General features: G+C 41.1%; 1 protein-coding gene across 3 annotated transcripts in view; it reads right to left on the reverse strand.

The window, feature by feature from the left end:
* Positions 1–12,575, reverse strand: part of LOC135471223 (uncharacterized) — a 36,686-nt gene that overhangs the window by 11,030 nt on the left and 13,081 nt on the right. For 2 of the 3 annotated variants that reach the window (XM_064750349.1, XM_064750348.1), the window contains exon 3: positions 5,849–5,974. The exons of the other annotated variant lie outside the window; for it this stretch is intronic. In XM_064750349.1, coding sequence (XP_064606419.1) covers positions 5,849–5,974 — 126 coding nt within the window. The remainder of the gene's footprint in view (positions 1–5,848; positions 5,975–12,575) is intronic. 3 annotated transcript variants of the gene reach the window in all.

A 12,575-nucleotide genomic window follows, 5' to 3' on the forward strand; every position in this document is an offset into this window, starting at 1 on the left:
AGTTTCGTTCCCTTAAACTTCGCAGCTGAACCAGAGAGAGCTGGTTTCAGGTCTGCAATGGGCTACTGTAAAGAGACAGAGAGTTTGGTGCGAAAACAAGGCTTTGCTACACTAATGCCACTGACCACCCCCACCCCCCACGCCCACCCCAAGGAGCTAAATTGATGGACATGGCTGTTAGACAAGACACATTTTATATGGCCACTCCTTAGGGGTTAAACGGGTTGTCTTATGTATGTAGGCTCATACATTGTCAGCATCCTACAGGGGGCCTACTGTTTTCATAAGCCTGGAGTAGGCGTGTACATGTGCTACCCTCTTACTAATTTCTTCCATGTGGCTTTATTTACATGTATGTGTCCAGGTTTTCACATACATAATACCATGGAGGTAGAAGTCTACCTAACCTCTGCATCTAAGTCTAGAAAGAGAATAAAAAAATTTCGTCAATGTCTGACCAGCCGTTTTTGCTACACGGTTTTACACCCGGAGAGTTGGAATTGTACGTCGCTGACATATCTTCCTCTTAAGTCTTAAGAAGTCTTAACAGTCTGCCATTGCAACGCTTGGGTGCAACCAAAAAAAAGGTGAGACCTTCAGAAATGCATTTAGATACATTGCATTTATCAGCAAATCTGTGGCCAAATACGGTGAAGTAGGTCAATAGCCATGTATATATTGGCTTAAGTCATCACCTACTGACATGCAGATCACTTGCACATCTCAGCCCTTGAACAAAATACACAAATTCATATCAAACATTGATCAAGAAATCACATGAGTTTGATGTGTCGAGAGACAAATCTTGAGGTTTTGAAAATCAAGCGCTGAGTGATTTATTCTTGAATGAAAGCTGCAGCCGAAACAACACTCATGCGTATACTTGTCATTACACAAAGCCATAATACATGTACCTTTATCACTTATTCGGAAATAAAAAAAAACAGGTAGATAAGAATTTCGTATGCTTACGGTGGACTAGAGAACAATTTTTGTGTCTTATCTGTGAGATAAAAGTATATTCTCACGTGAGGTAGTTTCTGTAGGTTAGAGAACAAAGAATGCGTCTTCCGACGGAGACGACTTGAATAGTATGTTGGTTAAATATACAGAGATTATCAGAAGAGTGTATGATCCGCCATACCGTTCTGTCTGTAAAAATAAAGGAATACGACAAGTAGAATATGAGAAGGGTATGTGATTCACGATCTTGTACCAGCTGGAGATCTCAGAGCTTGGTCTGTCGCATCACTCAGTCTCGAAGATAGGCCGACTTCAGACAACGACCAGGTGATGAAATATCACAAACACACACTTCTTGCGGTGTTCTATTTATAACACGCTAGTTAGCCTAGGGAAGAGGGTGTACGCCTCAAATGGGCGAGGTCAGGTAGATTAGGGAATAGAAAGTAAGTCTCGCGTGGGTAGGGTCGCATAGCCATGGGAATGCAGATTACGATTCGTGTTGGAGAGGTCAGGTAGCCTAGGAAGTGGAGAGCACACCATATGTGCAAGTGGTCTGGTAGCCTAAGGAAGGGTAATCATCATGTAGGAGAGATCGCGTAGCCTGGGGAATAGAGAGCACGACTCATGTGCAAGTGGCCAGGTAGCCTAAGGAAGAGTATGCATCGTGTGGGAGAGATTGCGTAGCCTGGGGAATAGAGAGCACGACTCATGTGCAAGTGGCCAGGTAGCCTAAGGAAGAGTATGCATCGGGTGGGAGAGATTGCGTAGCCTGGGGAATAGGGAGTACGACTTATGTGCAAGTGGCGGGGCGGCCTAAGGAAGGGTAAGCATCGTGTGGGAGAGATTGCCTGGCCTAGGGAATAGAGAGCACGACCCATTTGCAAGAGGTAGGGTTGGCTAGAGAGATCGCATAGCCTAAGGAATATAGAATACGCCTACATGTGCAAGAGGTCAGGTATGTAGGGAAGAGAGAGTATCCCTCATGTGGAGATCGCAAACCCTGTGGAATAGAGTGTATGCTTCTTGTGGAAGAGGTTAAGTATCCTAGAAAATGGAGAGTATGAATCTTGTGAGAGAGGCCAGTAAACCTGGGGAATAGAAATCTAGAGAATGGAGAGTATGAATGAGTGAGTGAGTGAAAGTTTTAACGTCGCTTTCAACAATATTTCAATTTTATCGCGACAATAAAACGTCAAGTAGTCGATCTACTACGGATAATTCATTTACTATTCAGTCAAAAAAGGACACCAGAAGTCACATAACAAACACAGACGGTAGTTTAAAATCACAGCTTTCCTGCCATACCAATGGTAGAGAGAAAATCAAAAATAGTATCACTTTCTACAGAATTGAAAAGTTCTGAAAGACAGCTCACGTGATAAAAGGAATCTCGTACAGGAGCAAAGTCGCCACAGTCAGGCAATATGTGCTTGACTGTGAACCGTTGATCACAAGCAAAGCAATGAGGAGCATCTTCTCCTTTCAACAAATACCCATGCGTAGCACGTGTGTGACCGATACGACACCTCCTCAAAATGCAAGAGCGGAGACGATGCCGTGAAAGAGAAGGCGCTGGACCAACAAACTGACGAATATCATGCAGTTTGTTGGTTGTCTGGTCATCCCATTGAGCCTGAAACAAGCGCTTGATATAGGAGCAAATAAGTGAACGCAAGTCCGAATATGGAACGTCACTTTGGGTAGTAACGGAATGCAAAGCCGCCTTCGCGGCTTCATCTACAGCAGTATTCCCAGGGAATGGAGAGTACGAATGTTGTGGGAGAGGTCAGTTAGTGTAGGGAATAAAGGGTAAGCCTCATGTGGGAGAGGTGGCATAGCGCAGGGAATAGAGAGTAAGCCTATTGTGAGAGAGGTCAGGTAGGCTAGGAAAAAGAGAGTACGGGTCATGTGGGAGGATGAGGTAGATAGGGAAGAGATAGTGCGCCTTATGTGGGAGAGATCGCAAAATCCTGGGAACAGAGAGTACGCCCTATGGTGGGAGAGGTTAAGTATCCTAGAAAATGGAGAGTATGAATTTTGTGAGAGAGGCCAGTAAACCTGGGGAATAGACAGTAAGCCTTATGAGGGAGAGGTCAGGTAAATAGGGAAGGGAGAGTACGCCCTATGTGGGAGAGGTCAGGTAGATAGGGACGGGAAAGTACGCCCTATGTGGGAGAGGTCAGGTAGATAAGGAGGAGAGAAACGTCCCATGTGGGAGAGGTCAGGTAAATAGGGAGGAGAGAGTACGCCCCATGTGGGAGAGGTCAGGTAGATAGGGAAGGGAGAGTACGCCCCATGTGGGAGAGGTCAGGTAGATAAGGAGGAGAGAGCACGCCCTACGTGGAAGAGGCCAGATAGATAGGGAGGAAAGAATACGTCCCATGTGGGAGAGGCCAGGTAAATAGGGAGGAGAGAGCACGCCCTATGTGGGAGAGGTCAGGTAGATAGGAACGGGAGAGTACGCCCTATGTGGGAGAGGTCAGGTAGATAAGGAGGAGAGAATACGCCCTATGTAGGAGAGGTCAGGTAAATAGGGAGGAGAGAGTACGCCCTACGTGGGAGAGGTCAGGTAGGTGGGAGGAGAGAATACGCCCTATGTGAGAGAGGTCAGGTAGATAAGGAGGAGAGAATACGCCCTATGTGGGAGAGGTCAGATAGATAGGGAAGAGAGAGTATGCCCTACGTGGGAGAGGTCAGGTAGCAGGGAGGAGAAAGTACGCCCTATGTGGAAGAGGTCGGGTAGTTAGGGAGGAGAGAGCACGCCCTATGTGGGAGAGGTCAGGTAGATAGGGAGGAGAGACTACGCCCTATGTGGGAGAGGTCAGGTAGATAGGGAGGAGAGAGTAGCCCTCAAGTGGTAGTCTCAGAGAATATGGTTCACTGTTCGTTGTTGTTGTTTTTTTTTGTTTTTTTGCTATCACTTGTAAATTCATCGACTATAATGTGACTATTTCATTGTGTGTGGCATGTCCGGCGCTTCATAATTCTGTTGTGAGGAGTGTGAAATAACATGAGAAAACTGGTAGCGTCCATTCGATGTAATGGCATGAAATAACATGAGAAAACTGGTAGCGTCCATTCGATGTAATGGCATGAAATAACATGAGAAAACTGGTAGCGTCCATTCGATGTAATGGCATGAAATAACATGAGAAAATTGGTAGCGTCCGTTCGGTGTAATGGCATGAAATAACATGAGACAACTGGTAGCGTCCATTCGGTGTAATGGCGCTGTATTAACTTGTCGATGAACACTCCTTTATCGTCCTAGTTGTAGACGGAATGTTCATAGATTGTTGTGGATTGGAAGTAACTTGATCCAAAGATAATTCTCACCATCGTGAACCAGTTTGTAAACTTTTGCTACGGTTTCACGCACGTGCAACTTCGAACGTTTATGATGAGGTGGCAGAAATAAATAAACGATGTAGGAACACAGTGGGTCTGGTATGAGATTAGACCATGGCAACATGCCAGTGTACAGTGTGTAAAATCAATACACTCTTTGTTAATATGTATGTATATTGATAGTGTATATATATATTGATTTTCAGAGCGTTACCATCACTGAGTCGCCACATGTATCTTGTTCAACAGGTTGTCCCGTCACATTTCACACACAATATCAACACGCAAACTGACGCAATTGTATCCTCATACACTAAGCTTATCAACAAGTCTCTTCAATAATAGTTGTAACCAGTCGCACATCTGTCGGCGGCATGGCATCAGCAGGTCACCTATCCTCTGTGAATTTTAACTTTCCCCTGACAGAAAAATGGAGATGAGTAGACAAGTATAATATTCATAAGGGATCTATAAAAAGAGGTCGGTAGTTCAGATGATAATGGAACTATTCACTTGTAACATATTTTTGCAATCGTTGGAACATCAAGTTTATATATGTTACTCGTGTATCCTTGACAAAATACAGTTATTTAATATTCGTAAGACTTCCAAATGATCATTACAATATCAATGTGATACGGGTTACAGTAACATGGTGCTAAAGTGACTTTAGAACGCAGAATGGCAAGCCCACTAAAGCACAGAAATGATGCGGCACTCTCTATGCCAGGCGTACGACATCTGGTCGTGCCACAGATGGCTAAAACGTAGTCTAATACTGTGCTGTTTGGCGGGCACACGACTCAAATTGTCATTCAAACTGGTTACAGTTCACGGGTTTACGTTGTCTTACTTACAAAAGTTTGTTAACTTTCAAGGTTAACTAAGAAACGAAACAACAAGACAGAATAGCGTGTATAGGTTTTACTATAAAATATAGAAATTTGCAAAATATCATTTCACGTTTCGCTTAGGTTTTCTGCCAACAATCTGTCTTTTACACGATTGGCACTGTACATTTAAACCAATGCAGACAAGTCGTGAAAGGCTAAAAGTCAGCATGACAATTAACCATTGGTAGACGGAGGAGGGCAAACATGTTCTCATGACCTAATAAGACTTTAAAATATACATTCACAAATTCACATATAGATGGTAACAGGTTCAAACCTGCATGTACATTGACACCACTTTGATACATTAGCAAGTGTTTAAGTAAATCGTAACTAAGCCCACTGACCATCTGTCGGAGTTAATTCATAATATAATTCTGAAAAATAAGGGGCTGTAGAATCAATATCGATTATAATTAAACATATGTAAGTTAAATTGATGAAAAATACAACGTAACAAGGTTCAAACCCACAAAACACTGTAAAATACCAAAACACAGTCATACACAAAGCAGAGCATGAACAACGTCAAAAGACAGACATTTACCTATGGCACTAGTGAATGCAGATTAGTACAACACATGGGGTCAAGGTCAAAGGTATGGTTCAAGGGAGCACAACATGGCAGAAACTCGGCTTACCTCGGTTGTCTCCGTAAAAGCGCAGGCCCAATATTAGAAGCAGTATGATTAACATCGGTGACCAGCACCGTTATTGCACCGGACTTTGTCACCGTAGGCTCAACTTTACCAGAAGTTGAAGACGAGCTGAGACGAGTAGAAGAAGAAGAAATAATACCACAATCCTGATATGTTTGATCAAAAATTTACATCAAAAAACATTTTCCAGCTATACGTGGACAAATTGTTGTGGATTGATAAAGGGCAAGAGGGGGGGGGATTATACTATATATTTGAAAGATATACTCGTAACTATTAGAAATCTGAGTCACTGGAAACGCTCTTCAACAAGAAGACTTCCTCTTATGCCATGACTGTCACTGCCACTTTAAGGTCGCACCCAAAGATTTTTTCATTTCTATAAAACCCCCAAGGTTTATGCTTGGGGAAAACCCAAAATGCCATTCTTCGTGTAGTGATAAACCTGCTATTATAAACGGTGCTTCAACCAGCCAGAGCTGGGATCGAACACTCCGCCTTATGGGATAGAGGAAACTTCTGGTAGCGACGGTCAAACCAAATCGTTTATAATAATGCACAAACAGTTAAGTATTAAAGTAACGTTCAGTAGCAATTAAAACAGTTTTGTTTTCTCTGTTCGAACGACATCCCCCCTACATTTCATATTCGGATATGGATTTTCCCGAAACTGTGTTAACACATACTGGAGCAATTATGTATGAACAACAGTTTCTCAGCGATAGCCTAGACAGATATTAACCAATTGTTAATATAAACCAATGTGGAATTGATAATGCCTGTCACTGACTAACGTCTTTTTACCACTGATATTCTTTCCATATCCATTAGTGAGACTCTTTAGTCTTGACAATTGATCTACAATTATAGACAATGTACTACAGGGTACAGTGAGCGAATAAAAACTGGATATTGAATACCAAAACACCAGCTGATGTGTTTTGCAAGATCCAGTTAGGTAATAGCGAGAATGTCTTACAGTTAAAAGAATGTCTCCGAAGTTTGTGTTTAGTGAGTGCGTTACAACTGTATAGTAGCTGGCATTTTCTCACGTGAATGCAAATGCATTTATGCTGAAGCTCATTTGATAAGAATCTAACACATAAACAGCCTTCGCAACCCGGTCTGTACTCATACCCATATATTTATCGGGATGAGCCTTTCTCTATCCTAACCCAGGAGTCATATTCCACTATATATATATTACACAGTAAAGATTTGTTTTAAATGCACACGTAACTAATGCATGCATAGCCCGGTTTCCTCCACCATAATGCTGGCCGCCGTCTTATAGGTGAAATATTCCTGAGTACGGTCTAACACACCAATCAAATAAATAAATAAACTAATGCAAAATAGCCTAAACCACTCAAAATAAATCATGCATTAACAACATGATTCGAATTATTTCCTTGGGATACGTCACAATAACGAGACATTTTTATAGCAATACAGGTTCATACAACAGTATATCATTTACAACGAACTGCAGATATAAATTCAAATGCGATTGTCTGTTAAAATGCAATAAATAATCCTTCACACCAAATACATGTAATATCTAAACTCGTCATTGACTTAATTTTTTTTACTTCATTAGTCGTTTGTTTGGCTTAAGATTTGCAAATAAAGTCCTTCCAGTTGGTGCCAAATATTTGTGTGACGAACTGACGTGTTTTGAACAAAATAGTAGATTCAGGTCTCCCTTGTTTAGCGACAGCTGCATATATTTAAGTTTTGCCGAATGACATGGTTAAAGCGCTGGCTCACAGCTACTACCAGTCCTTAGACCAATGAGGTCAAGGGTTCGAATCCACCTCTCGCTGTTATATATCCCATTCTGGCTAATAATAGGCCATGATGTTTGTTGATCTTATCATTAATCCTGCTCTTATTAGCTAACTTGATATACTCTGGAGTGAAATGCAAAACTGTTGGAATTTACATGTATATAATAAATGTGATTTGCTGTAACAAACCCTGATGCCCAGCATTTGAGAATATGAAACCTATTTTACCTGATAATTCATGCTATCTGTAGATACTGAATCTCTCTGGTGGCAATAATACTGAATGTCTTTTTTGGCTTTACCGATAGTTAAGTAAATCTGAACATCTGCGGCTCCTTTTCAGTGACGACTGTGTCCGCACTGCGTGATAAAATATTTCAACAGTTTTTTAAATTCTAGATAAAAAGTGGAATTCATGGGCTTAAAAAAGATAATAAGTAATACAATCTTAGCTACTTCGGACGAGGGGTGGAAACAGACTATTTTGGCTGACGTTCTGACGGTAACTTCATAAACCATGCAGCTGTTAATCTTGAATTCTTGCGAGGCTACGGAATATGCCATGCACATTACAGAAATCAGGAACCAAAAAGCTATAAACAGAGATCGCGTGACGTCAAAGCGGAATCGGGCCATAGAAATAGCTGGCATCCGATTTGTTAAAATTGATGCGTGGGAAAGTCTGCCAGCAACCTGCGGATGGTCGTGGATTTCCCGGTTTCCACCACCATAATGTTGACCGCCGTCGTATAAGTGAAATATTCTTGAGTACGGCGTAAAACACCAATCAAAAAAAAAAAAAATTGATGAAATGGCGGCACTTTTTATATAAATTTAGCCATTGTTGTCTTCTTTTTATGGCATGTGGTAGGCTTATAGACCAATTGATATTTTGTACATGTAGGTCTTTCACTCGTATTGGTTTAGCAATACATCCAGCATTTATACCATGAAAATCAAAATCCTTGCTTCTGTGATTCTACCTCTTACGGGAGAGACAAGACTTGTCCTGCCTTCATATAGATGATAATCACAGGTATACAGGAGATAAGGTCACTGACCCAAATAAATATTGTATTATGTGATGAACTACTGGTTGTCCTGCTACTGAATCGGACATGTGCTATAAAGATAACCGCTATCCTAATTATTAACCGTGTAACCGCGCGTGTCTGTTTATCAGCTTTGGAGGCCTTAAATTCAAATAGAAGACATGTAATTTATTCTGAGCAAGCCAGAATTCACTATGAGCATTTTACTTGATCATTGTTATTTAATGCTCCTTTGCGCACACGTATACATTTCCCATAACTTTTACACAAATGGTTGCTGACTGAAATTTTTCGACCCTAAAATTTTCATCTGAATACCCTTTCATTGTAGCTGTATAGAACATGGAGTAGAACAATGAAAATCAACGCGCACTAACTTCAAAAAATGAAATTCAGAACAGATAGGAGTATATTTTATTTTTTTAAAAAATGTAAATATTGTCACTATCTGACATAAAAATATTGCTCCAGTAGAGGTATACATTCATAGCTCACCATTTTGATCAATGAAAAGTATTCTGATATCAATACGTTTTGAAGGTTAGTTTCAAATTAGCATATTTTCAGAAGAAAACGGGTAAATAATTTCAGTAAGAGTTATCACACTGTAGTCCAAGCCTTCTTAAAACAAAAAACATTGATAGAACTATTATATTTAAAATGGCAGGCCTATACCTAATATCGAATATAACAGTTACAAGTTTACAAAGAAGTGTGCCGTTCTCCGCTTCAGTTTTATATTCTATTCAATATTGTGGAAAACATGAGGGTTGGAACAGCACATTATCAAAAACTTGGAGCATTATTACTAATCAAGGACGAGATAGTGGCTGCAAATTGATCAATGTTTAGAAAGCCAAGGCCTGTACATGGTAACATCTCTCCGTGCCCTGTGATATTAAAAAGTTTATTTATTTTATTTGATTGGTGTTTTACGCCGTACTCAAGAATATTTCACTTATACGACGGCGGCAGCATTATGGTGGGGTGGAAACCGGGCACAGCACATGCATATGTGCATATGTAGTAATCAAACTAGAGTGTATCCTAATATTGCTTTCATCAGTTTGCACCAATGAAATAAAAAATTTACGTTGTAAAACATCGTTTTCCTGTTAGCTAGGTTACTAGTGTACCACAGCCCTTAGTAAAGCGTATATACAGCTGTGCTTTCAAGTCTGTTTTAAGCTAAGTGACACATGCATCTTTGAACATCTTCACTTCCATAAAGTAATTAAGCCATTAGCTTAACATCCTGTGGGAGTTTTCTTTACATTTTATGAACAGAACTATAAAAGACAGCTAAAACAGAAACGAAGAAACAATTGTTCTCAGTATTGGTAAAGTCCTCCGGGCTATGATCAGTGGTTGCATTTACTGTATTCAATGAAGCAAAATATCAACTATGTAATTCGTCTAGTAAAACCAGAGCAGTGATAGTTGGTAATGGTCACACATACATTGTAACTTGTGAAATTCGGCATGATGTCAATCTACCGTGAAGAAATATATGTATGATTGTAAAAGAAGAGTGTGTTCCAAAGTTTTTAGTTCTGCACCACAAGAAATCATCAGAAATAAAAATGTTAACAAGATCGTTACTTGTGGACGCACAGACATACACGCTATATGTGTGAAAGCCATGACACAGCTGACACCGAAACACCGTATTCCGTTTACTGTCACCAAGGCCCCATGCATGTGGGGAAAGCTAGAAAGCTTCAATCCAATTGACTGAAAATATATTTCATAAAATTCAATGCACCAGGTGTTTAAATTGAGCGCGCTCAATCGGCTTGGGGGCCATAAATGGCCGAATAAAATGTTTTTAAATAACTCGTCAGAGGACTCTCGAACTACTAGTCTCTTACACAGACACGTCATTCATTCATCCGCTGAGATATATGTATAAGCAGGTTAGACAATTTTCGTAGACCATAAGAAATGCAGTTATGAAAATGTAGTTGAAGATGTAAAGTTCTATCCAGCTAAATAGCTCATGCAATTTCCTGAAACCACTGAGGCGGAAAAGTCGAGGGATGGGCACAGCTTTACGGCCTGAGGTCGCAGAAAATAATCAGAGCGTTACAAACTCACTAGCCCTTGACAACACCGAGAGATTCTATTCATCACTGGTAGATTATATTTTTCAAGATCTTTTAAAAGTTGTCTGTTGTATCTAGAGGACGACTTTCGATGATCAGCTCTCATCCACATTACACACTGCACAAAGTAGTTCTAAAAGTAAGGTTTGCTTCCAAACTTTGGTTAGAATAGCTTGCTTCGCTGATGAACGCTTCGTCACATTGAATGACAGCTCTATAAAGTTTGTTGGGCTGATGAAGGTTGATGCGAGCGCTCTACAGAAGAGTAACGCTACATCATTTTCTGTGACAGCTTCACATTATAACCTGTTGGGCTGACGAAGGTTACACCATCTTGTGTGACAGCTCTACATAACAACTTGCTGGGCTGATGCGCTCTAGAGAACAGCTTGCAGAGCTGGTGAACGCTACACCATCTTCTGTGACAGCTTCATATTATAACTTGTTGGGCTGATGAAGGTTACACCATCTTGTGTGACTGCTCTACAGAACAGCCTTGATAGGTTGGTGAACGCAGAACCATCTTCTGTGACTGCTATACGGAATAGCTTGCTGAGCCGATGACGTCTCCAGCAACTTCTGTAACCGTTCTACAGAACATCTTTGCTGGGTTGATGAACGCTACACCATTTTCTGTGACTGCTATAGCTGGGCCGATGAAATCTGCACCAACTTCTGTAACTGTTCTACAGAACAGCTTTGCTGGGTTGATGAAGGTTACAACATCTTGTGCGACTGCTCTACAGAACAGCCTTGATAGGCTGGTGAACGCAGCACCATCTTCTGTGACTGCTATACGGAATAGCTTGCTGAGCCGATGAAGTCTCCACCATCTTATGTAACTGTTCTACAGAACAGCTTTGCTGGGTTGATGAACGCTACACCATCTCCCGTGACTGCTCTACATAACAGCTTTGCTGGGTTGATGAAGGCTACATTATACTTTGTGACAGCTGTTTAGAACAGCTTGATGGGTTCGTGAACGCTACACCATATTTTGTGACACATTTGTTATTATTTACATCTCTCATGTAGATTTTGATGGTTATTCCCTCAGAATAAGCTTAACATATTAATCAGTCATGTCGTGAACTGAACTACGTTTTAAGCACGATATTTGAGACATTTATCTCAGATCTCTCACAAAGCGGTGGGAAGTGTCTGTTGTTTTTATTACATGAACCTGACCGAAGCGGCAGTACGTGGACTTGACGCCCGTGGCTTTTAACCACCAGAAAGAAGACATGCACGTACTGTTAACCTTGATCAAATCCCCCGATCCCCGTCACGACATCTCCTCCACCGTACCCCCAATCCCCTCCCTCATTTCCCCTGCCACCATTAGCTTTACAAGGGGATATATCTGACCCATAATATACAGCAACATTCCAATTTCCAATTCCAATTAGGAACTGACTCAACTAAATGGTCAACAAGAAACTAGTAATTCTCTGTTAACATAGCAAATAACTCCCATAACTCTTATAAAAAAAAGGCCATACCAAGGTGTTGGGCTCACTGCTTACTTTGTCCTGGTGAGCTACTTACACGCCCTACATAGATAGCGTTAAAACTCCTCGTTATTAAGCTTGTGGGCCTAGTTGAGGACACTACCCACTTATCGGACATTCTATTCGCACAACGGAAAAGTCCGAGCAGCGTTAGGTCGTCAGTGTAGCCCCGGTTATGCCCCCCGTCTGTGAATGTATGGCCAGGTGCTTGCGCGTCGAACATCAATGAATCACTGATCATTTATATCACT

Source organism: Liolophura sinensis, chromosome 7 (assembly GCF_032854445.1).
Source record: "Liolophura sinensis isolate JHLJ2023 chromosome 7, CUHK_Ljap_v2, whole genome shotgun sequence".
Taxonomy (NCBI): Eukaryota; Metazoa; Mollusca; class Polyplacophora; order Chitonida; family Chitonidae; genus Liolophura; species Liolophura sinensis.